This window comes from Camellia sinensis, chromosome 1 (assembly GCF_055761805.1).
Source record: "Camellia sinensis isolate YWXY chromosome 1, ASM5576180v1, whole genome shotgun sequence".
Lineage (NCBI taxonomy): Eukaryota > Viridiplantae > Streptophyta > Magnoliopsida > Ericales > Theaceae > Camellia > Camellia sinensis.
In genome coordinates this window covers 229,808,644-229,834,208 of record NC_138961.1, presented here as the reverse complement: position 1 = coordinate 229,834,208, position 25,565 = coordinate 229,808,644, and the positions used below count along the sequence as shown (strand labels likewise).

The following is a 25,565-nucleotide window of genomic DNA, read 5'->3' as shown; positions in this document are numbered from 1 at the left end:
TTTGGGTTGATTTTTTGAATCCGTGGTTCGGTTTCGGATTGAAAAATTAAAAATCCGTAGTATACGGATTAGTTCCGGATTGAACCCCACGGTTCCGGATTGGAACCGATCCGGACCGTATACAAATAGTATATATTTTTATTATACATCCTCTCCCATAGTATCTTCTCTTATTCTATATAAAATCTAAACTCAAACCTAAAACCGTATAATATCTTCTTTTATTACTTTTGTTTGTTAGTTTTTAGTTTTAATTTGTAATGGTCTATGAGAGGGAGATTAATGATATGGACTTTGTGCCAGACAGATTTGGGCCGGGTAGAGTTGTGCCAGACAGATTTGGGCCGGACAGAGTTGTGCTGGACAGATTTGCGCCGGACAGAGTTGTGCCGGACAGATTTGGGCCGGGCAGAGTTGTGCCGGACAGATTTGGGCCGGACAGAGTTGTGCCGGACAGATTTGGGCCGGGCAGAGTTGTGCCGGACAGATTTGGGCCGGACAGAGTTGTGCCGGACAGATTTGGGCCGGGCAGAGTTCGGACTGAGTGTGTGCCACCCCGGACCGAACAGAAACTGCTCGGCCAGGAAGTGACCGGTCGGACCAGGATGCTCGGTCCGAGGATGGTCGAAGCCAGACAGACCGAGTGACCGGCGCCCGGAAAGGCGTGGTCAGTCGAGGTAGTTGATTGACCGGCAGGAAGGCCGACCAAAGGAGGTACCCGGGCTAGGCTTTGCCGGGATGCCGCCTAGCCCGGTCCTCCATGTGTTTGTCCGGTTAGGCGCATGGGTATGAAGCATGGCATGGCCGTGGTAGAGCAGCTCGGCTGCTGAGCTCCAGCTGTGAAGTCAGGCAGTTGAGATTAGGTGATGTTCAGCAAGGTCTATGCTGACAGATGGGATAGCAGAGCCACGTGTCAGGAGATGACTGGGAGTGGGTAAGGGGCTCAGAAGGTATATAGGCATGTCTGCGCCCCCCATACGGGACACACGAACACTCTGTAAGGAATTTCTTACACTCAAACACTCTCTCCCTTCTCTCTATCCATCCTAAGGTGTGTGCTAACTTGATCGTCGGAGGGTTTTTCCGGCCACACACTGCCGGGTAGCTCACCGTTACTTGCTCGCAGGTGATCGGACATCGACGGAGCTCGGAAGAAAGGAGTACGGGCTTGCCGGAATATTTGCTCCCCGTACAATTGGCGCCGTCTGTGGGAAGCTTGACAGACAAAACCTTGTCTTCCAGGTTCATCTGATCACCGTCCATGGCGAACAACGACGAGTTTCCGTTGTCTGCCATCGACGGAGCCACCCCGGAGTATACCCGAAGGAGAGAGGGACCTCCTGCCGTCCACCCAATGGATGACTTGGAAACGCCCACTGGCAGACAGTCGGGAGACGCGCGGGATAAGCGCGGAAGAAGTCATGGTCATTCACGGAGTCCAGACGGTCACCGGCGGAGGAGAGACTCACATGCCAGACGTCTGGAAAATAAGTTGAGGGACCAAGACGCTGTCATCCGGCGAATGGCGGCGGAGATGGAGGATCTGAAGCGGCATGTCAAAGGGAAAGGTGAAGCTAGTGTGGGTGACCACAGTGAGCGCACCCCATCCCGCCGTTCAGGCGGTCAGAGTCAGCGACGCATTCCATCCATTTCTATTACCAGAAGTTACCAGGTTGGTGATTCCGACGTGCATGCAGAGAAGTCTAGCGCGCAAGACAGCACCTACCGGCCCTCACGTCCGGTGACGACTTCGAGGTACTCTTACACCGCTCATTCAGAGGATTTGCGGGCGGTCTTAAAGGGGCGGGTTCGTCGGCGCGAAGCTCAGAGGATACCGGCGTTCCAGCGGCTATCCTACGGGGTTCACGCCAGCGAGGAGGTCGGAATGCCTCCACCCCGCCAAGCAGCGCCACTCCTAGTGGATTCAGATTTGGCCAGGTTGAGTGCCACCCCTTTCTCCCTGGAAATAGAAACTACACCGCTTCCGGCAGGCTTCCACCAGCCAAAGTTCGCGCTTTACGACGGGAAAACCGATCCTTACCTGCATGTGAGCCACTTCCGACAGGTTATGGCCGGACATAGGCGAAATGACGGACTTATGTGCCTGATCTTCCCGTCAAGTTTAGGCGAGCTGGGCTTGAAGTGGTTCGAGAGGTTGCCGGAAGGGAGCATACAACGATGGCATCAGTTGGCCGAAGCCTTTGTGACGCGCTTTAAAACCAACACAAAAACACCAAAGGAAGTCGATCATTTACTTAGTGTCAAGATGGAACCGAGCGACACACTGAAGGCATACAACTCGAGGTATTGGGAAACCTTCAACGAGATCTTGGATTGCCCGGTCAACCTTGCAATCACGCAATACAAGCGCGGTCTCCCGCTCGGACATAGGCTGAGGGATTCGCTTACAATGAACCAGCAGACATCCATGTGGCACCTAATGCAGCGCATCAATGAGCACATCCGAGTAGAGGATGATGCGGCGACGTCCACCGCGGAGACAACCTCGATGGCAACGAGCAAGTGGGCGACTGGGTTTTAAGGAAGGTCATGGGCAACGCACTAGTGCCGGGTGAAGGCAAGCTAGGGGCAAACTAGGAGGAGCCTTACAAGATAACCGGGCAAGGGGGCATACAACTTAGAAGATTTGGATGGCAAAGGCGTACCCCGACCATGGAATGCGGCCTTATGTAATTTTTTGAGGGACTTGTTTCCCCTACACTTCTGAATGCAAATACTCTTTTTGTCAATGTAATAGAAGTGAATTACTTTTGCTGAAGAGCTTTGTTGTGTCCGAAATAATAGTGGATAAGGGGCCTACTCTTCTGTTCCAGCCGAGATGTTTTACTCCGGCTGAAGAGTTGATGATTTGCTCAACTGCGAGGTTCTAGCCGAGATGTTTTACTCCGGCTGACGGGTTGATGATTTGCTCAACTGCGAGGTTCCAGCCGAGATGTTTTACTCCGGCTGAAGAGTTGATGATTTGCTCAACTGCGAGGTTCCAGCCGAGATGTTTTACTCCGGTTGAAGAGTTGATGACTTGCTCAACTGCGAGGTTCCAGCCGAGATGATTTACTCCGGCTGAAGAGTTGATGATTTGCTCAACTGCGAGTTTCTAGCCGAGATGTTTTACTCCGGCTGACGGGTTGATGATTTGCTCAACTGCGAGGTTCCAGCCGAGATGATTTACTCCGGCTGAAGAGTTGATGATTTGTTCAACTGCGAGGTTCCAGCCGAGATGTTTTACTCCGGCTGAAGAGTTGATGATTTGCTCAACTGCGAGGTTCCAGCCGAGATGTTTTACTCCGGTTGAAGAGTTGATGATTTGCTCAACTGCGAGGTTCCAGTCGAGATGTATTACTCCGGCTGGTGAGTTGATGATTTGCTCAACTCCGAGGGTCCAGTCGAGCTGTTCTTGTCCGCCAGAAAAGAAGTGGCGGAGCGGACCTTGCTCCCCTTCTTTGGAGTTCCTTGACCGAGCTGTTGTTGCTCGCCAAGAAGCAAGTCGCGGAGCGGACCTTGCTCGCTGACCTTGGAAGTTCCTTGCCGAGCTGTTTTTGCTCGCCAAGAAGGAAGTCGCGGAGCGGACCTTGCTCGCCTTCCTCGGAGTTCCTTGACCGAGCTGATGTTGCTCGCCAAGAAGCAAGTCGCGGAGCGGACCTTGCTCGCCGACCTTGGAAGTTCCTTGACCGAGCTGTTGTTGCTCGTCAAGAAGCAAGTCGCGGAGCGGACCTTGCTCACTGACCTTGGAAGTTCCTTGCCGAGCTGTTGTTGCTCGCCAAGAAGGAAGTCGCGGAGCGGACCTTGCTCGTCTTCCTCGGAGTTCCTTGACCGAGCTGATGTTGCTCGCCAAGAAGCAAGTCGCGGAGCGGACCTTGCTCGCCGACCTTGGAAGTTCCTTGACCGAGCTGATGTTGCTCGCCAAGAAGCACGTCGCGGAGCGGACCTTGCTCGCCGACCTTGGAAGCTCCTTGACCGAGCTGATGTTGCTCGCCAAGAAGCACGTCGCGGAGCGGACCTTGCTCGCCGACCTTGGAAGTTCTTTGCCGAGCTGTTGTTGCTCGCCAAGAAGCAAGTCGCGGAGTGGACCTTGCTCGCTGACCTTGGAAGTTCCTTGACCGAGCTGATGTTGCTCGCCAAGAAGGAAGTCGTGGAGCGGACCTTGCTCGCTTTCTTAGTGCGGTCACCATCTTGCATATTGAGGACCGAGGAAGTATTACCCCGATCAGGATAGGTAATCCCAGTCACGCTTCAGCGGACGGAATTAAGGGGCAATTGAGAGGGAGATTAATGATATGGACTTTGTGCCAGACAGATTTGGGCCGGGCAGAGTTGTGCCGGACAGATTTGGGCCGGACAGAGTTGTGCTGGACAGATTTGCGCCGGACAGAGTTGTGCCGGACAGATTTGGGCCGGGCAGAGTTGTGCCGGACAGATTTGGGCCGGACAGAGTTGTGCCGGACAGATTTGGGCCGGGCAGAGTTCGGACTGAGTGTGTGCCACCCCGGACCGAACAGAAACTGCTCGGCCAGGAAGTGACCGGTCGGACCAGGATGCTCGGTCCGAGGATGGTCGAAGCCAGACAGACCGAGTGACCGGCGCCCGGAAAGGCGTGGTCAGTCGAGGTAGTTGATTGACCGGCAGGAAGGCCGACCAAAGGAGGTACCCGGGCTAGGCTTTGCCGGGATGCCGCCTAGCCCGGTCCTCCATGTGTTTGTCCGGTTAGGCGCATGGGTATGAAGCATGGCATGGCCGTGGTAGAGCAGCTCGGCTGCTGAGCTCCAGCTGTGAAGTCAGGCAGTTGAGATTAGGTGATGTTCAGCAAGGTCTATGCTGACAGATGGGATAGCAGAGCCACGTGTCAGGAGATGACTGGGAGTGGGTAAGGGGCTCAGAAGGTATATAGGCATGTCTGCGCCCCCCATACGGGACACACGAACACTCTGTAAGGAATTTCTTACACTCAAACACTCTCTCCCTTCTCTCTATCCATCCTAAGGTGTGTGCTAACTTGATCGTCGGAGGGTTTTTCCGGCCACACACCGCCGGGTAGCTCACCGTTACTTGCTCGCAGGTGATCGGACATCGACGGAGCTCGGAAGAAAGGAGTACGGGCTTGCCGGAATATTTGCTCCCCGTACAGTCTAAATACTTATGGTGAAACCAGTTTTCTTATGGTTGTTTAAATTTTAGCACAGTATGTCGCTATTATAGAAATAGATGTTACTATTGTGGAACTAATATAGCATTATGTTTATATTTTTATGAAATTAAAGTGTTATATATATTTTTTTGTTATTTAATTATGTGAATTCGTGGTCCAAAACCGATCCAATCCGTATTTAAATGGATTGGTTCGGATTGGTTCCATGATTTAAACGGATTGGATTGGTTCCAATTTTTCAGGAACCGTAGATAACGGATTGGTCCTGGTTTTACCCCAATCCAGTCCAATTCGAACCATGCTCACCCCTAGTTGGTTGAGTTGATGACTTGCTCAACTTGGTATTGAAACCGAGATGCTTTGCTCCGGTTGGTTGAGTTGATGATTTATTCAACCTTTAGACTCCAGCCGAGATGTTTTATTTCGGTTGAATAAGTTAATGATTTACTCAACTTTGTGACTTAAACCGAGATGTCTTATTCCAGTTAAAAAAGTTGATGATTTACTTAATTTTGTGAATCAAACCGAGATGTCCTGTTTCGGTTATGCAAGTCGATAGTTTACTCAACTTTGAGATTTCAACCGAGATGTTTTATTCCGGTTGAATTAGTTGATTTACTCAAGTGGTGAGATTTCAATCGAGATGTTTTACTCCGGTTGAATGCGTTGGTGATTTACTGAACTCTGTGATTAATACCGAGATGTCTTTTTTCGGTTAAGCATGTCGATAATTTAGTCAAGTATATGATTTCAACCGATATGTTTTACTCCGATTGAATAGGTTGATAATTTGTTCAAGGGCGAGTTAATGATTTGCTTAGCCGGGGTGATTTGCCCGGCTAAAGTTGTTCAGCTTAAACACAATACAAACACTTAATGAAAATACAACTTTTCATTGATGGGGAATAGCATTACAAAAGGTGGGGCATTAGCCCGGTTACATTTTCAAGCGAAAAAGAAAGAAGACAAAGAAAACTAAACTAAGGGGAAAGGTCTGTGAATTCATCCCCGGTCGCGGTCGCCTCCAGGTCGACTGTGGTTATGGTCTCCTGGACATCGGTCATCTTTTGGCCGGCCTGCTTTGGGTGGTTGTCACCCTCAGCATTTTTCTCGGCGTCTTCTGCTTCTTCTTCCTCGGCCTCAGCCTGCAACGAGCTGAAGATGTCGTTGGCATATGGCACAAGGTACGTCGGCAGGAAGGTAGCTGGGGGAGAGGTAAACACGTCGGTCCCAGATCCTTGGCTGCGCTGTTCACAAGCAGACTTCCAACCCGCCTTGAAGAAGATGTCTTGGGTGGCATGGACTTGCTTTGTGTAGTTCTCCTCGGCTTCCTTGAAACCGGCGTTGTTGGCGTCCTCCAGCTCCTCATTCCTTGACTGCTTCAACGCCTCCAGCTCGGTTCGGAGAGCGTCCTTTTCTTGCTCGGCGACACAAGCTGGCCGAGCAACCTGGAGTTATCGAAATTCGCTATCTCCAGCGAAGCCTTGGATCGTCCGAGCTCGGCTTGAAGGTGTTCAACCTCGCTGGCAGCGTCAGTTGCCTTCTGCCGGAGTCGGTGGATCCTCTCCAGCACCAAGTGTTGTTTCTGGATGGCCTGCAAGAAGAAAACTTTATCAGAGGAAGAAAACCGAGCAAACACTGGAAAAATTTTGACCATAGTACGCAGAGTCCTTACCTGGGTCATGGACTTGACCGAGGACTTCACCAGACGGGTGTCCGGTATGTGGTCGCTGCCTACCACGTTGCTTGGTAACAGCAAGGCTTTGGTAAGGTCAAAGGCGAGTAGATGCTCTTTGTCACCTTTTGATCGAGGCATTCGCGGGGATCTCTTTACCGCGGTGCTTGAGCTGTGGCTTCCAGGGCGGTGTTGGGTCAGTTGTCACTGTTGGTTACTCGGTGTTCGACTCCGCAACTAGCTCGGCAGAGGGGTCGGTGCGTGGCCTTTTCCTAGTCCGGCAGCTTTCTTTGCTTGCCTGGCCGGCGGCAGGAGATGCTAGTGCAACTACGGTCCCGTTCGATTGACCGACAGCAGTAGTGCGGGGTGGGATGATCGGTAGCTCGGTAGAGGTAGCAATGAGGAGGTTTTGATGCGACTTCTTTTGGCCATCTCTTCTACCTCGGTCAACCGGATAAGTGGCACGTCCGACAATGTGGGATCGAGAGGGGGAGATGGTGCACAGAAGAGGTCTGTAACCTTACTCTGGCGTGGAGCTGAGGACTTGTAAGTTGGCACGTAATCGAGGAGTTCGTGGCAATCCCGGTTGCGGTAGCGAAGCACGGTTCTAATGGTTGCTTCGTTGGGATAATGGTAGTTGGCTTGCAAAACGTCGATTGCTGCAAAGAGGAAAGGAACAAAACATATTAGTACAAAATGGTTAAGGAAAGTAATCTAACCGAGCAGTTAGTGTGGCTTACATGTTTCGCCGAAATTCTTGTTAATAAACTAGCCCGGTACATCGGCTGTCTCGTAATTACCGGACACCCAGAAAAAGTCGTCGTCGTGTAAGTCCTTGTCTGGGGTACCAATCACTATTTTCTCATTGCCCGGTCTGATCTTTAAGCAATAGGCAAGACCATCGCCTGCATGCCCGAGGGTATAATGACGAAGTATCTCGGCCATTCCTAAGTTGGTTCCTAGCCGGTTATTCAGCTCGTGGATCCCGTTAATTATGCGGTATGTATTGGTTGAGACCTGGGCTGGAGCTAGCCCGGTGCGTCGCAAGAATTCGCAGATCAACGGGTTAGCCGGGAAGCGGAGGCCACCCTCTATGATGGAAAGCACGGTGAAGGGGCACTGGTCTGTGGGGCAGATTATACCAGTGCCCCTTCACCGTGCTTTCTATCATAGATGGTGGCCTCCGCTTCCTGGTTAATCCGTTGATCTGCGAATTCTTGCGGCGCACCGGGCTAGCTCCAACCCAGGTCTCAACCAATACATACCGCATAATTAACGGGATCCACGAGCTGAATAACCGGCTAGGAACCAACTTAGGAATGGCCGAGATACTTCGCCAGTATACCCTCGGGCATACAGGCGATGGTCTTGCCTATTACTTAAAGATCAGACCGGGCAAAGAGAAAATAGTGATCGGTATCCCATACAAGGACTTACATGACGACGACTTTTTCTGGGTGTCCGGTAATTACGAGACAGCCGACGTGCCGGGCTAGTTTATTAGCAAGAATTTCGGCGAAACATATAAGCCGCACTAACTGCTTGGTTAGATTACTTTCCTTAACCATTTTGTACTTGTGTGTTTTGTTCTTTTCCTCTTTGCAGCAATCGACGCTTTGCAAGCCAACTACCATTATCCCAACGAAGCAACCATCAGAACCATGCTTCGCTACCGCAACTGGGATTGCCAAGAACTCCTCGGTTACGTGCCAACTTGCAGGTACTCAGCTCCACGTCGGAGTAAGGTTACAGACTTCCTCCGTGCACCATCTCTCCCTTCCGATCCCATATTGCCGGACGTGCCACTTATCCGGTTGACCGAGGCAGAAGAGATGGCCAAAAAAAGCCGCATCAAAAACCTCCTCACTGCTACCTCCACCGAGCTACCGATCATCCCACCCCGCACTGCCGCTGCCGGTTAATCGAGTGGGACCGTAGTTGCACTAGCATCTCCTGTCGCTGGGCAGGCAAGCAAAGAAAGCCGTTGGGCTGGGAAAAGGCCACGTACCGACCCCTCTACCTAGCTAGTTGTGGAGTTGAACACCGAACAACCAGCGGTGACAATTGACCCAACACCGCCCTGGAAGCCACAGCTCAAGCACCGGGGTAAAGAGATCCCGACGACTACCTCGGTCAAAAGTGACAAGGAGCATCTACTCGCCTTTGACCTTACCAAAGCCTTGTTGTTACCGACCAACATGATAGGCAGCGACCACGTATCGGACACCCGCTGGTGAAGTCCTCGGTCAAGTCCATGACCCGGGTAAGGACTCTGTGTACTGTGGTCTAATCTGCCCCACGGGGTTATGTCATCGGCACCGAGCTCTAGGTGAACGTCGTCCGGGATACCATATTCTTCTCGGAACATGGCTAAAGCGACTGGCGTGTCGACCAGGAAGTGGTAGCGCCCCATGTGTGGCCGGCTGGTTTTAGCGTGGCTGAGGTGGTTTGGCATAAACTCTGCTTTGGTGGCTGCTCGGTCTTTGAGAGCCTCGGTGTTGGTGTGTGGTCCCCTTGGACTTTGCAGGAAAATGAGGGTAAGTGTAAGTGGGAGTGCGATCGCGCAAAACGAGCTTGACTTTAGCTCGATCAGGTAGAGTGCCAGACCACCTCGGTCAAACGGACCATATGTTAGCCCGATCGAGCAGTCAAGTCCCCTGCCTACCTCGGTTTCTACAGGGGTTTTTGCAAACTTGCAATTTGTGCGGTTTTGATGTTTTTTGGGATCAAAAGAAGACTTGGAGCCTGGTCCGCTCCAGATCTTCTTGTGTTCATCACTGGAATTGAAGAACAACGAAAAAAATAGGGCTGGAGAGGGTCTTTGGGGGGGGATATCCTAAAACCTATGGACTTTATGCCCCAGAATGTGAAATACCAAATAAAAAAGAGAGCAACAAAGAGGATTCGAAGAACTTACCAGTTTGAAGGCAGAGGCTACCTCTTCAAGTACGAACGAAGAAGAAGAACAAGAATGGAGGTCAAGCAATGTAGCTCAAAGACGTCTGGAATGAAGGAGAGTCAATAAGAACAAAGTGAAGGCAGGGTTGGCATGTTTATAGGAGTGAAAAGGTCGCCCAAATTTGAATATGAAGGGACAGTTGGGTTGGCTGCTCGTGGGCCAGTAAATGATTGACTCGTGTCCTAATCGACGGCGGCGTTAGAATTGAAGAAACAGGAAGGCGAGTCGAGGCGTCAGCCGAGCAAACTGATAAATCGAGATCAGGATTTAGCCCAGTTGAGGCTTTGCAAGTTAAGGACCGAGAAGAATCTACCCCGGTCGGTTCATGTAATCCCAGTCATGCTTTTGCGGATGAAATTAAGGGGCAATTGAGAGGGAGATTTATGGTCTGGCTTTGGGCCGTGGAAGAAGCCAGATAGGATGGGGCCGAGCAAGTTTAGGCCTAGCTAACTTGGGTTTACCCGGGGCTGATCTCGCTCGGTCGTGGCCAGGGCCTGAGCACGGTCTCATGTTTTGGACCGAGCTTTCCCAGATTGGAACTTGCTCGGTCGAGGCCCATCCCCGAGGTCCACCTTTGCCGAGACAGGCTTCTGTTACCCAGGTTTTGTAGGAGCACGATTAGCTCCATTTTTCCGGAATGCTACCGAGCTCGACTCTATGGAGTTCGGCGAATGGAGCACTTGGGTACGTTGCGCGGCGCGATCAAGAAAGGCCGAGGTGGTTTTGCCGGTCTGCCGGGTTCCGGTAATACAACTTGACGGTTTGGTTAGATAGTAATTACAGGATTTGTACTGACAGATGGGATAGCAGCACCACGTGTCAAGAGACTAATGGGAGCAGATTTGGGGGCAGAAAGTATATAAATGTGTCTGCACCCCCCATGCTGGGACAGAACATCATTTGGTGAGAACATCCTAAACATAAAACTCTCTTCTCTCTCTCTAGATCCCGGAGTGTGTGCTAACTTGATCGTCGGAGGGGTTTTCCGGCCATACACCGCTGGGTAGCTCACCGCCGTTGTATTCGCAGGTTGATCGGACAAAAAAGGAGCTTGGTGGAAAGGAGTACGGGCTCGAGTACGGGCTCTGCGGAATATTTGCTCCCTGCATAAGAGTGATTGTGAATCACTTAAGATTTGCAAGGGTTTAGGCTTGTGAAGTCTGTGTAAAATCTATGGATGATTGCTCTATGTTTACGAGGTTGCTAGCACCCCTGTAAAGCTAGAAGATAGTGAAAAATCTCAAGTGAAGCTTGAGGAGTAGATGCAGGCCTGGTTGAAGCCGAACCACTATAAATCTGTTTGTCTTCTCTTCCCTAATCTATTTACTTTCCTACTACTGCTATAGCTATCTAATATTCATGCGTTAATAATTTGATTTACCTTGTATATTAGTTATACTTCATTGTTATTTTGCTTGATTATTTACTGCTTGGTTCATCATTGTGCTTGTTAATAATTTGTTGTGCTAGTAGTTAATTTTATTGGGGTATTATTAATTTTAATTTTTAAAAATCTAATTCACCCTCTCTCTTAGGTTGCGTTTTAGGTAACAATATAGTTTCAAATAAAGACAATCAAAGATATTTTCTTTACAAACGGTTCATTTCAATGACAAAGTTGCCATATAACTTATTTTGTGTTGGTCAACTTATATGTTATTTGAAAAGTAACAAATTGTTTGGTTCTAATTTTTAGAAAAAAAATTTCAAAAAATTTTGTTTTTTATTTTTTATATTTTAATGTTTTCAATGAATTTTAAAAATATTTTAAGCATTTTTTTTTAGATACAGCTAACATAAAATATACTTAAAAAGTATAATATTTGTGAAAAAAATATTTTTAAAATACATTAAATACCAAAAAATACAAAAAAAGAAGAAGAAAATTTAGTACATTTTTCTTATTTTTGTGTATTTATTAAATTTCTAAAAATATTTTTTCACAAATATTTTACTATTTAGATACATCTAAGTAAGGTGCATCTAAAAAAGTAAAAAAATTGTTTAAAATTTAAAAAATATTTACTAAAAATAAAAAAAATACGAAAAATAAAAAACTCAATTTTCAGAAAATTGAAACCAAACACACTGAATGACCTTTTTTTTAAAAAATAAATAATGTTAGAATTTTATTGGTTATAAAATTCTGTTTCGTTCGGTTTTAAGAATCTATTTTTAGAATTTTTTTTAAAAAAAACTAAAAATTAAATTCATGAAAAAAAATTAAAAACACATCATTTTTATATTATTTTATTTTCAGGGAGGGTAAAAATAATTTTTTAAAATAATTTATTTTATATTTATTTTCGTTAAATTAGTTTATATTTTTTAAAAAAATCAAATATGACGACAATTTTAATATTATTATTAAATCAATCCATTAAATAAAAAAAATCCAAAACTAAAAATATTTTATATATTAAAATATTGATTACACATTAAAATCTAATAACCATTCATTACATGATAATTATTCAAAAATATCTATTAACAATAATACAAGCATCTATTAAATAATAATCATCCAAAAATATAAACGAAACAACCACACATTATATAATTATCATCCAAGCATAGACAAAAATTAATTGATAAAAAAATAAAAAAATAAAAAAGTAAAAAATTTATCATTTTTATATAATTTTATCTTTAATAGATAGAAATAATTTTTAAAAATTCAATTTTTGTTGACATTTATTTTTGTCAAACCATTTTATATTTTATAAAATTGATGACTTTACCTTTAAAATGGAGCAATGGTGTCTTTAATTATTCTTATTTGAAAAAAGATAAAAAATTCATGATTAAATATATCACAATTGAAAGGTCGGGAAATAAAGTCATATAAACTCCAAATTATAAGGACCGTTAGTGTAATTCATTTTTTAAAATAAATGGCATATCTTATTTTGTAATATTAATACAAAAAAAGAAAATGTTTAGGATTTTCAAAAAGTATTCACAATTTTATTCATAATGACGTGATAGGATAAATGTCAATTTTTAATCGGTTCCGATTCGTAACTTGAATTTGGAGGCTCGAATTCGGAGAAGAAGAAGAAGAGAAGAAAAAGAAGAGAAGGAGGAAGAAGAAGGAGAAGAAGAAGTGGATTGGAGGGGGCAACAAAATCGGGTGGATGAGGAGGCGGCAGGCGGAGGCAGTGACGGGCGGAGGTGGAGGCAGTGACGGGCGGAGGCGGGGCTGCAATGCGACGATCGGCCAACAAGCGACGAGCTGCGACGACGACGACGACTCTGTTTCTCTCTCGCCTCTGCTCTTCTCCTGTGTTCAACGAAGAAGAAGAAAAGAAAGAAAGAAAAGGAAGAGAAAGAAAAGGCAGAAAAAAAAAAACAAAACCCAAAACGACGTCGTTTTGGGTTTCGAGCCGAATTCAGGCCACCGAATTCAAGCTACAAGTCATTTTCCATTTTTAATTTATTACACACTTAGGGATGTTTTAGAAAGTTAGTAAAAAATTGATTTTTTAGCTTTTTAGTGAATTTTTTAATAATTTTTTTGTGATTTTTTTAAAAAAATTTGATAAAAAATTAAAAAATTAACTTTTTAACTTTTTATCAAGTTGTCAAATTGCTCCTTAATAATAATAGGATTTACTCCTACGCCACTTCATTAGGAATAAATTTGTAAATATAAATTTATAAATCTTTAACATTATTCATACAAAAATTAGTGCACCACATACGTGGCATTTTCTTTTATTTTGAAAGATTGGAAAAAAAAGAAAAAGAGACATGTTAGAGACACCAAAAATCTAGCCACAAATTTTCTTTTATTGGGTAATTTTTTTTCCTACTAGATTTCTTGGTGTCTCTGGTATTTTTGAAAAAAAAAAAAACGTAAAAGACAAGACAAGCTTTACTTGGGAAGTGGCATACGTGGCATTTGTCTCCATGGACTCTGAGTTGGAAGTACCCTCAACAACACCACACCACACCACACCACACCACACCACGATGACAATGCCGCTTCTCCTCCTTGTTGCTTAGCCGGCGAACTAGACGGTTCTACTCTTTTCATCGCCTTCTAATCTAATAAAATCTCTCTCACTGCTAGTTCTGATGGTTGTTATTCAAGCTACCAAACTCACTCTCCCCCAATCTTCCTCTTCTCTCTCCTCCCCACAAATCTCCTCTCTCCTCTTCGATCCCCACTCTCTCTCCCTCGCTCTCATGCACTCCGACTCCTCTTTCTCTCTCTTCCCCTCCCTCTCTCTCCCCCCTCTTTCTCTCTCCTCTCTCCCTCCTCCCCAAACCCTCATCCCCCCTCCCTCCTCCTCCGCCACCTTCCTCCGCCTCCTCAACCCTAACCCTAATTCCCCCCCTCGCCTCCTCTTCATCTCCTCCTCCCCTCTCCGCGGCGGCTCCTCCCTCCTCCTCCGCTTCTGGATCCTCCTCCCCAACTCCCACTCCTTCTCCAAGGCCCGAGTCATTTGCAATCAGACCGGCCTCAAATTCGACGATCATAAGTCGGGGGTCGTTTTCAGCGTCAATCACGGTATTTCGATCAAGCTCGTTGGTTCGATTAATGTTTTCGCCATGTACTCCGTCTCGAATTGTAAGATTTGGGTGTTTGCTGCGAAAATGGTGGATGAGGACGACAATGGGGTGGTTGTGAAGTTGATCAAGTGTGCTGTGATTGATTGCTCTGTGCCGGTGTTTGCGATTAGTGTTTCGTTTGGGTTTTTGATATTGGGGGAAGAGAATGGGGTTAGGGTTTTTCCTTTGAGGCCGCTTGTGAAAGGGCGAGTCAAGGAACATCGGCGAGAGAGTAAGAACTTGAATGATGGATTGACCAAAGATAAATTGGAAGCTCAAAGGTTGAATTTGCCGAATGGAGTGATTCAGAGAGTCAATGGAACCGATGTTTCCAATAGCGATTCGGTACTGCGCGTGAACTATGGAGCTAGTGGTCGTGGAAGCAAACGATCTGGTGATGAAGACACTCTGGAGATTTCTTCTTGTAAGTCTCAGGGTTCTGTGTGCTTTTATTATCTGTTTAATTTCTTGTTTTCATTCATGTGATGGAGGGTTGTTATGAAAATTATACTAATTAGTTAGTGATTCGCAATGAGACAGCTATAGTTCAATTTTTGTTTGTGGTGCCAAGTTTTCATATCCTACAATTAGCTCTCTACCACTGAGCCTGTTTCTGTCAAAATTCCGTTTTAAATGTTGTTGTTTCCTTAAATTTGTGAATATTTAGTCTTGATAGGCATAAATCTTTGTGTGTATTTCGTGAATCATAAGACACACTCCGACATACTCCGTATCTCGTTCAGGACTGGAGCACAATAGCTGCTTAGGGGGTGGCAGGAGATTCCACTTAAGCTAATAGTTGGTGGTATATCACTCTCAGTATGCCGATGGATCTGTAGGTGTTTGTTTATATTCAAAAATTCATATCGACCTCTGATGACCAGAAATAAGTTCATATCTATCGAAGTTTGGCATGACATGGCATGAGGATGAGTATTGGGTGGTTTTGTTGTCCACACTCTTAGGTATGAGTATGGAAGTGCCAGGGCATGCAGTGGAACTGTAAGAATTATGTCTGTTATGAATTATGTGTTTGGGTTTTAAATACTATTGTTTGGTAGTTTTTAGTAGCTCCATGGTTCATGTCACACTAAAAAGCACATTTTAGGAATAAAATTATCCAATATTTGTTTTTTTTCCTTAATAATCCTTTGAGAGTAAATATGTCAAATTTCAAACATGGTCAAAACGTCAAAACTAGATCTGTATAGTTTTTTGAGTACAAAGACAACTCTTTCAGACATTTGATTTACTTTAAAGGGTCAGTTGAAATAGTCAAAATTAGTCCTTATCTAAAATCAGGATGATATTACCTATTCTCTTGCATATTGTCTTGTTTTGATTTTTTCTAGTTCTCTTGTTCATAATTTAATATGCTATATATTTTGTATTTCTTTTCTGTTAGTAATCCTTTATATCTAAGATATAAGAAAAGAATGTAGTTGGAACTACCTTCTCTACTCATGATCATCATTTATTTTTCAATGATTATATTGCTGTTGTATGTCATATGTAGTATTGAGTGCTCATATCTAATTCATGATGCTTTAGTAAATCTAACATTAGACACAAAACCCAATTTGACATTCTTATAAAAGAACCAATGCATGTTTGACACAAATGATTATTATTCATATTTATGATATGTGTTGTATTAAACATGAGAGATGTTGTAGTTAGGCATTAAATTCTGAATTTTTAAAAATTATGTTTCGTGTGAATATGGAAGTCTATGGTCTTCTAACCGTCTTAAAAATAGAAAGGTTTCTTTGATTTTTTATATAGTAATAGACTAATAGATATCTCACAATTTATAAATATCATGCACATAAACTTGATTATGATACTTTAAAATGATTAAAAAATAAATAAAATTGGATGGGGATCCCATTTTTGGTTTGCACTGTGTTGTGCCTAAAACAAGAATTGAATCTGTGAAACATTTACCCAACAGAGGGCGCTTTGGGGGAGGGGTGGGGGGTGTCAAATCTCAAATTGAATCGTGAATCCTTTTGTTAAAATGCTGAATCGTAAGTTCACTTTGTTTAATATAGTATCAAATTATATATACACAATGTTTAAAATGAAATAAATATCAATATAACTAAATTATATATGCATGCATGCATGTATGTATGTATGTATGTATGTATGTATAAAACCGGTTATGTCAATATAACTAATTGACCTATTTTTATTTCTTGATAGAGTGCCGAAATCAACATCGTTTTATGCATTATGCGAACAAAAACGAAAACAAAATTGAATCATAGTGAATTAGGGGTGAATCACATGATTCACTCAATTTCCGATTCAACGAGATTTGAATTATTTTGGTTGGAACTCATATGGAAGCATATGAATTGGATCGTAAATTGCCGCATGATTCTAAATACCATGGATGGAAATCAATGGTACGTACTAATTTCCAACCAAGTACAATGTGTGCCAAATTAAAACAGAAGGTATGTTCCTATTATTCTAATGGGAATGTTTTTGTTCTCAAATGATAAAATCTTATTGGCATTTTTATGGAAATGTGATTTACATTAATGAAATACAGGAGAATATTAGTAAGATAATCAATTGGCCTTGCCAAACCTCCCACTATGATTCTTATACGTGTGGACTCCTGTCACCCATGTTTGGGTTAGATATTTATTTCAATAGCCTTAACTTGCTATTACCATAGGTTTTGGCACTTGTAGTTTGTGCTATGTATCAAAATCTCTGCATCATTTATGCCATTTGTTCATAATCTTTGATGTAATTTGTGTGATTTTACAGACAAATTATTTAGGTTTTTCTCCAAGTACTGGATACTTTTACTATTCAGTTAAACATGCCATAATCCTTTGGTTGTAGTTTACCTCCTGGGGGCATTTTTATGATTTATTATATTTGCATAATTTGATACACATCATTCAACTAGAAGTTGGTTCAGTGCTTGCAGTCTTTCTTAGTGATGAGATCTCTGAAACTGTTCATTTTTCCATTCCCTACAGCAGCTGATAATGCATTGTAACTTGCAGTGAAGTTGAAGTCTGTTAAACTGAGACGAGACTCTAAAGAAGGGGGCTCTTTTTTTGTGGCATTTAAGAGCAAGGAGGTTGAGGGCTACAAATCTACTAAGGTACCATTGCAGTCAGCAAAGGCAATTTCTATCCAGGCTTTATCGCCAAATAAGTTTGTGATATTAGACTCAACTGGAGAGTTACAACTCTTGTGCCTGTCCAATCCTGTCCTTGTGTCAGAAATCCGTTGCCATGTGAAGCAGTTAACCACCAGCATGAAAGTTGAAAAGCTGGCTATTCTTCCTGATATTTCAACAAGTATGTTATGATTATTATTTTTTCTTTTGAATTTTTAAACATATTTTTTTGGAATGTGTACGCTGTCTAAATATTAGTTTGATTTCCTTGAAATCTTGTGTAGTAGTGACAGTGGTTGAACCAGAAATTTTGTCAAGTGTGGTTGGGTGGAACAATCTCATTCATGGTGTTGTGAAGAGTAAGGTGAGTTGAGAGAGAAAATGGTCATCATAAAAACAATCGTAGATCTTGTGGAGGTGGAAGGAGCTATAGATGAGTGGTTCTTCTTGATAGGTGGAACTATGTTGTGCTGAAGAAGGCCTTTGTGATGGAGCATAAGTCTCTTTGGTTTCAAAGACAGGAATGGGGTTTGCAGCAAACCGAATTGAGATGCTTCTCCAATTGGTCATAATGAATGCTCTTAAGAATTGCGATTCAGGGTAAGAATCTAGTTAAAACCACGTTCCCATTGAGGAAGAACCTCGCTCCCAACTGGGATGAAACATCTTGAGCATTTGAATCCCAAAGAAACAGAAGAAAAACTATGATTTAAGAAAAAATCTGTTGTAGCCATCAAATTATAGAAAAAATCACTCATATTTACATACTATTTATTTATATTTACTTAATTACCAATATTAAATATTTTAACATATACATTACAAACTAAGTAGAATAATATTTCTTACAATATAGTAACATATCTGTATATGTACAAATTATATTAATGCTTCCATAGGCGTTACTAACATTAGACTCTTCTATGTGCCCTGCCTCGGTCCCCTCTTCCACTCTGTGGAACTAAGTCTCATACCCAAAAATACAGATCAGAAGAGCTTTTTTGCAATTAGTTTTCATCAGCTTTTTAATTTATTTGGTTGCATAAATAGAGGACAAGGGGGAAAGGAAAGAGCTTCTTAATGCAGCCTTGATGCAATACAGAGTGATGGGTTGCCATGTTGGAGTGCAGTGGTCAACATGGGCGGATGTGCTGAGCTACTTGAGGTGATGCTTGTTGGGTTAGTTGATGTGGTGTTGGAACTGAAAGATGGTGAGAATTGAGTGGGTGGTGGGCATTGGAGTGTGGCTGCTGGAGTTTATGTTTTGGAGCTCTGTTTTTTTGTTTGTCTTCTTCTAGAGATGAAGAAGGTAGGGTCTTACAATGTCAGAGTTAGGTCTTTGGCTGGTTTGGATCCGTATTCTGGGGATATGAATTTATTTTATTTAATTGAGCATATAGCACTTTAGTAGAATGGCAAAAAATGATTTATGCAGCTAACTCGACCTGATTGGGCCACAACGCTTTGTTTGATTTCGTTTAGTTTATTATTGGGAAAGTGGTGTTGGAGATTCGCTCGCAAGAGGAATAGATGGTGGAGAATGGTTGTGGTTTCAAAGTATGGGAGTGATTGGGGGGATTGGACCTGTTAAGACATAGCTTTGTCTTATGATACAAGCCTTTTGGGGGGATCGGACCTCTTTAGTAGTATCTTGGCCTTATGTGGCGCAAGCCTTTTGGAAGGGCTACTCCCTTTGGTGGTGCCATATGAAAAGGCACTTTCCTTGAGTTATGGAGCCAGTTTATTTTGTTAGATTTTTACCATGCTTAGTGGAGAAACCAGGAGATCTTTAGTCTAAATCTCTGCCTACAGCTAAAAGGAACTTATCGTCATGTTGCAGGAACACAAACTGTTTGGATATCAGATGGTCGCCATACAGTGCACATGCTGGCAGTACCTGACATAGATGCTTCTTTTTGTGAAAGCGATGGAAAAGACATCGAGGAAAAGCTTATACAAATTTCAGGTTTTTTGCAGTTGTGAATTTCATTGGTTTAACCTCTTTATCTAATTTGTCTTACATTTGGAAAAAGCCAGCAACTGCTTTTACTTGGTTTGGACTTTAAAGTTTACTTTCAGATGGAGCGGTTGTGCATCATGAATAGGGTCCTACTACTTGAAAAACTTGTTTGTTTTGGCTAACATATTACTGGCTTGCAATCTCATGCAATCAATCTTGTGGTTGTTCTTATTGAATACTTAGCTGAATATAGCTTTTATCACTTTTTAGCTTAAAAGCCAAAAAGTCATTAAAAAAATAAAAAAACCAACAACCTATATCAAAAAGTGAAAGATTCCTTTTTCTTTCTATTTTTTGTACATCTTTTCGTAAAAAATCAAAAAGTCATTCTAAACATACTAGTTTTTTTTACATCATATTTTAGCCAAAAAGTCAAAAAGTTAATAAAAGAGCCTGTTCCCAAACGAGGCCATGTGTTGTAAAAGATATCTTATCTGTCTGTCCATTGTTAAATTGATATTTGCTTGTGAAATTTTTTAGAAATTCCTCTGGCCTATAATTCAGTTTAATTTTGTAATCTCTCTCTCTCTCCCCCCCCCCCCCCCAAAAAAAAAAAAAATATATATATATATATATAAATATATAAATATAAGGGGTGACCATTGGTTTAATGGTTAAGACTTGGCCTAAAAACCTTGAGATTATGGGTTCAAGTCTTGGGACCACCACTTTACGCTTTATGTTAAAGGTTAGGTGTGTACTCAATCTTTCCCCTCCCAAACACATATTAATGTGTACTTATTGGGCGTTGTTTTTTTATATATATATAAATATAAATAAATAAATTCAGTTTAATTTGGTACATAACCTGTGCAAGTGCTTTTTACATGTTTCTGGCTTTGCTTCAAGATGTTGCCTGCATTTGTTAAAGACACATTCAAATCAAGGTCATTCCAGAAACTTGTTCCAGCAAAGTGGCTTTTGCCAAGTGATATTTTCTAGTGAAAGGATCTTGTTCCTGCAGTTGTGATTGTAATTTTGGTTCCTTGGATAACACCGGAAATTTGTTTCCTTGGTTCTTGCCTTTAAAAGGTTGCTTTGAGCTAGAGCATTTGAAAACCAATTTTACATTTGTGAATCTTTCACTTATTTGGTAAACTTGTTTCTCCTGAAAATTTTCATCTTGTGATCTCATGTAACTTATCCTATGATCGTTATTATTGGATACTTGTACTTTCACTTAAATTTTGGGATTAAACTAGTTTTGGTTTGTTTTGCTAGTTCTTCAAGCAATATTTGCCAGTGAAACAATCCAAGATATTATTCCTTTGGCTTCAAATGCAATTTTGATTCTTGGACAAGGTATACTGTCAGTTCTTTTGTGAAATTGTTGTGTGATGTTTAAACAGAATATATTTAGTACTAAATTGAGCAAATTTATATAAGCTGTTATTGTTCGTCATACTACTTATGTCTAACCTTTTCACGTTTGCCAATAAAACATAATGAATTTTGATTTCTCTGACTGAGAAACTGCTCATAAATTTTTTATTTTTCTAATTTTATATCTTGCAAGTTGCGATACAAAGAAACATTATTTCTTTCTTTCCTTTACGGTTGGCATAGTAATAATAATTGCATGACCATTAGTGTAATGCATGCAATACATAACATAATATCACGATCTGAAAATCTCAACAAAAAAGAAAAAAGAAGAAAATAATAGCATGATCTGATTTATTGGGCATCTCTCTCTCTCTCTCTCTCTCTCGTTGGCTATACCTACTCTGCAGGAAGCTTATTTGCATATACAATTTCCTGAAGGTGCTTGGTGGTTGCCTCTCTATTGGTGAGTCAGTTGTAATTTTGAGATTGTTGTTGAACAATGCCTTATGTTTCTGTATGACGAGATTCGCCTTGCAACTGCTGTAGCTGTTTGAACACAGAATTATGAGAATCTATTATTATTTAGTTTTGCAACTAGAAAATTCCAGTAGTGGCTGACTGGCAGTCTCGTTTCACTATGAATTTATACTTGATATATTGATTTGTTCCCTGCAGCATTTTACAAACTTAGCAGTTTATTTTGAAGGGCATATCCAGGACAATTTAGTTTGATTTGTGCCAGTTGAGGGGATTCGGGGATCTGAAGTGTATGTTACGGAAGTATGTTTCACATAGCAATTAAATTAACAGTTGTCAAATTTATCTTTGCCATTACCAATCTTATTGTGAAATAATCTAACTCATTTTACATTGAATTCAGTTGGTTGCGTTTGATTTTCTGATTCCCATGGTTCTGTTTGTCATCATTTCACATGTCATGAGCTGCGGTTGCCTCCGAGGACACCGAGCTCTTGCAGGTATGTGGGATCTTGCACTCGTAATATCTTTCTTCAGAGGTTAAATTATCACCCAATGAATAAATTAAGTCGTCTTACTTTCTGAAAAAAAATAGCATATAAAATAGGCACACACAATGAGATTTCCCCATTATGTTTGGAAAAGAAAAAGGGAATGGATTTGTACTGATTCACAGAAAAAACCCTGCAAGCGTTTTTATATTAAAGAACTTAAAATCCTCAATGTTGGGATGTAGTCCTTGGAGATAATTTCACTTGGTATTCCATAAGAAATGTTTTTTCTCTACAAAACAGCGTTTGGACATCTCATATCGTTCTTTGTTTTTCCCCCATGTTCCTTGACATTTTAAGACAAAGGTAGGGTCTATGATATATAATTAACAGTGATGGTCCACAGAAAGACATTTATTTCAAATCCCGTGATGAATAGAATGTAATTGTTTCATTTGAAAAGGATGTGTGAATGCCCAAAACTTACAAAAAATACTTTCTGCAGAGAAATAATATAAGGGACCAGTTGGGTGCCTGTTGGTGGAGTTCTGAATCAGGGGCAAGATTGGATTTTTCAACAATTCATGCCAGTCCCAGGGCCTGCTTCCATAAAGTAACAAGAAACTCATGGTGGATGGTAAACAGGTAAAACTTTTGGCTGTTGTTTAGTGGTTTATCTGTTATCTGCTCTCCTCCCATTTGCGGTGCTAGCAAAAAATTTCAGATTGTCAGGGGGAGTATTAAACCAGCGTGCACCCAAAGGATCACAAAGGTATGGGGCAGCTTTGGTCAGTGTGTTGTAAAATATTTTTTTGATTTGGATTACTCCGTGTAATATCTCTTGCTATCCATATGCCTGTAAGGAGTTAAATCTAATTCAACTGTGACCCATACAATTAAAACTGAATTTACATTGAAGCATTTAACTCAAACTGTTTTTATGACACCACCTGGTATGTTCTCTGAGTGGTACAGATTATAATTAATGTTATCAGCCACCAAATAGATGGAACAACGGCATACCACCGCTCAGATATTAGGAACTGATGCCAAGAAATAGTGAAGTTAGTTTATGAAGCAATAGCATGACCCTATTTTCTCTACTGTAGGACAACTTCAACTGTTTGACAAGTCCTCCAGTTATTGTGCTGGCCTTCCCCATGGTAACCCTTTGTTCCTAGACGGTGACCTATCTAAAACTTGGAACTACTTGTGCCCTTGACCCATCATAAGACTTCTCAAAGTTCTCAAGGGTCAAGATTTATTTGTATCATGTATAATCAGCATACAGATCTGCATGAGAGATCAAGCTAGTTGGGTTGGAGGTGAGCTATGATTTTATTTATTTATTTAAAATTAGGAAAGCTTCAAAAGTCCCTTTGTTGGCCACACAGATGTCTGTGCCAGACTGGCAAAGATGGAGCACTTGTGTTCACTTTGGATCCTCATATCCAAATTGCGGCCCCATATAGATGACAGTATAGGGGACCATCCTATTGAATTTGTTCTTAGTGATTCTTGGAATTGCCACGGTACCCCCAAGCACCATGAACATGTTTTGGAGCTGGCTCGGCTCTAGCCATGATATCGGTGCAATGGTTGTCAAATGCCGCAGCACCTGCACGTGGCTAGTTTAGTTGTATTTTATGATATTGAATGTTGAATTGTTTATAGATAATGCCTTCTTAATATGAATGCCCTTGATGTATATACTAAGTGGTATAGTGAGAGCTTTGTATATAGTGAGAAAATACATTTGATTTGTGGTGTAATTAGGTGTACAACTCATAGATAACGATGGTTTTATTAGGTGTATATGTACATTATAATTTGCTTAGTCTCTTGCAATACACAATGCAAAAGAGTATGTGTGGTAATACTTAATGGCAGGGGGAGAGAGGGTTGGGGGAGAGGGGTAGTTATGCTGTCGAATGGTCCAAATTATCCTAGCCACCATTAGGGTAGGTTTGGACCAACCTGAGTACAAACAAAATAGATATTATATGTTTTGAGTTATTAAATGGTCCCTATCTTCTTTCGTTGGTACATGTAACAATCATCAAAATGAGAAACTGGATGTGGATCTTCAATACCACATTCAGAGTCTACAGTTTCATTTCATAGATTACTTAGTGAACTGCTGCAGTTCCCCCCCTCAAAAAAACTTATAAAAATAAAAAGAATGTAAGCCTCTAAGCGGGTGTTTCTAAATACGGCCTCAAGTTTTGTAGAAAATACCCATTTCTTTTTAAGGTATGAATTTTTCTTCCTATGTTAGAAGATTTATTATATAAGTTGCAAGATTTAGATAGAAATATGAAAGGTATTTAGAAGCTCTCACGTTTTACCCAAAATAGCTTCACGCTTAAACTAGTTGCGGCATACCATGGTTGGTTAGTGACTTGTCTATTTGTTGAGTGTGTGTTGTTGGGAAGGAATGATAATTCTTCTTAAGGCGATACTACAATCAATGTATTATAACTTTTTGAATTACTTACCCCCCCAAAAAAAAACTTTTTGAATCATTTTGTGCAAGTATTGTCCAAAAAAAATTTAATGGGCGCTTCAAAAACTCAATCCAATCTGATATTACAAATCATTTATGTTATTTTAATTGTTAATTTGGATCCTATCCTAAAAATGAAACATTTCTCCTTACCCCGCCTCCTTTCCATACATCGGTCACCATTTTTGCCCACCTTCTCCCTCTATCCCTCACCTAGATTTGCCTCCTCTGGCACCACCTCTCCCCTTCCCAACAACCCCTCTTCCTTCTCTCTCCCCAATGCCCCGATTGAAGCCACAAACCCTTTTCCCATTTGGGTGTTAGACAGGTGGGGGGGGGCGGATTGTTCAATTTTTTTTTTCTTATATATATAATAAAAGGTTGAGAGTTTGTTATGAATGCACATCATGAGTAGTTAGGAGTAAAGAGAGTGTTGAATGGTGGGTGGTTTTGGAAAGATATAAATGGTATTGTTGTTTTTATAGAATAAATATGTAACGAATTCCCAGCGAGAAAAGTGTGAGGTTTATGTAATAGAATTGATATAGATGGGATAAAAATTGCAAAAAAAGGGTAGGGAAGGTCCAAAATGAACCGAGTTATTATCCATGGAATTTTTTTCGCATATTGAAGATAACATTCTTCTCCCGCTTCCCACCTCCAGGATCACTGTGGTCCTTTATTTTACATTTGAAATGCAATATAAAACGACAAGTTACGTAGAAGTGGATATGAAAACGAAACTCAAATAATAATAAATAAATTAAAAGAAAATTTACTTTAGGGATTAAATGAAGCAGAATGAGCCAGAAGATAAACTGGTTGAACCTTACCCTCCTTGTCACGTGAGACCTACTTTGCATATAGAGTAATGGTAGAGATTTACGCATTTGATTCATAAATTCATCTACAATTATGTGATAAGGGAATGGAATGGAGCCTTCAATCTTTGGGTGTGTAACAAATTAAAAGTTAATATTTATCTTAACATGTCATGTCATTGTGAGTAGAATTATAATAATTTTTTTTTAGAGTTAAAACATTTTCGTTGCATATGTACATATACATACATAATGAGACTAAAAAAACTGACGGTCAAGATTGGGGGGGTTTCAGGTGGGGACCCAGCTCCAAGGGGGGAGAACCCCCCATTTTCTCATTGATGGTGATGGAGATGATGACAGCCTCTTAATCCGCACATGCACACGCCAACATTCTTGCCCCCCACCACTGAAGTAA

General features: G+C 41.8%; 1 protein-coding gene across 6 annotated transcripts; it reads left to right on the top strand.

Annotated features, from left to right (window-relative positions):
- Positions 1 to 13,681: 13,681 nt before the first annotated feature.
- LOC114285884 (uncharacterized) lies at positions 13,682 to 22,752 on the top strand. 6 transcript variants are annotated; one of them, XM_028228987.2, is made up of 8 exons: positions 13,682 to 14,779; positions 17,388 to 17,687; positions 19,347 to 19,472; positions 20,748 to 20,828; positions 21,260 to 21,315; positions 21,559 to 21,632; positions 21,733 to 21,829; positions 22,326 to 22,752. In XM_028228987.2, the coding sequence occupies exons 1-5, from the start codon at positions 13,879 to 13,881 to the stop codon at positions 21,286 to 21,288; spliced, it is 1,437 nt and encodes a 478-aa protein (XP_028084788.2). In that variant the 5' UTR covers positions 13,682 to 13,878; the 3' UTR covers positions 21,289 to 21,315; positions 21,559 to 21,632; positions 21,733 to 21,829; positions 22,326 to 22,752. The 6 variants fall into 6 exon arrangements, with proteins under 6 accessions (XP_028084788.2, XP_028084794.2, XP_028084782.2 ...); XM_028228993.2 differs by having other exon boundaries at positions 13,689 to 14,779; positions 21,547 to 21,632; XM_028228981.2 differs by having other exon boundaries at positions 13,689 to 14,779; positions 21,528 to 21,632.
- Positions 22,753 to 25,565: the final 2,813 nt, after the last annotated feature.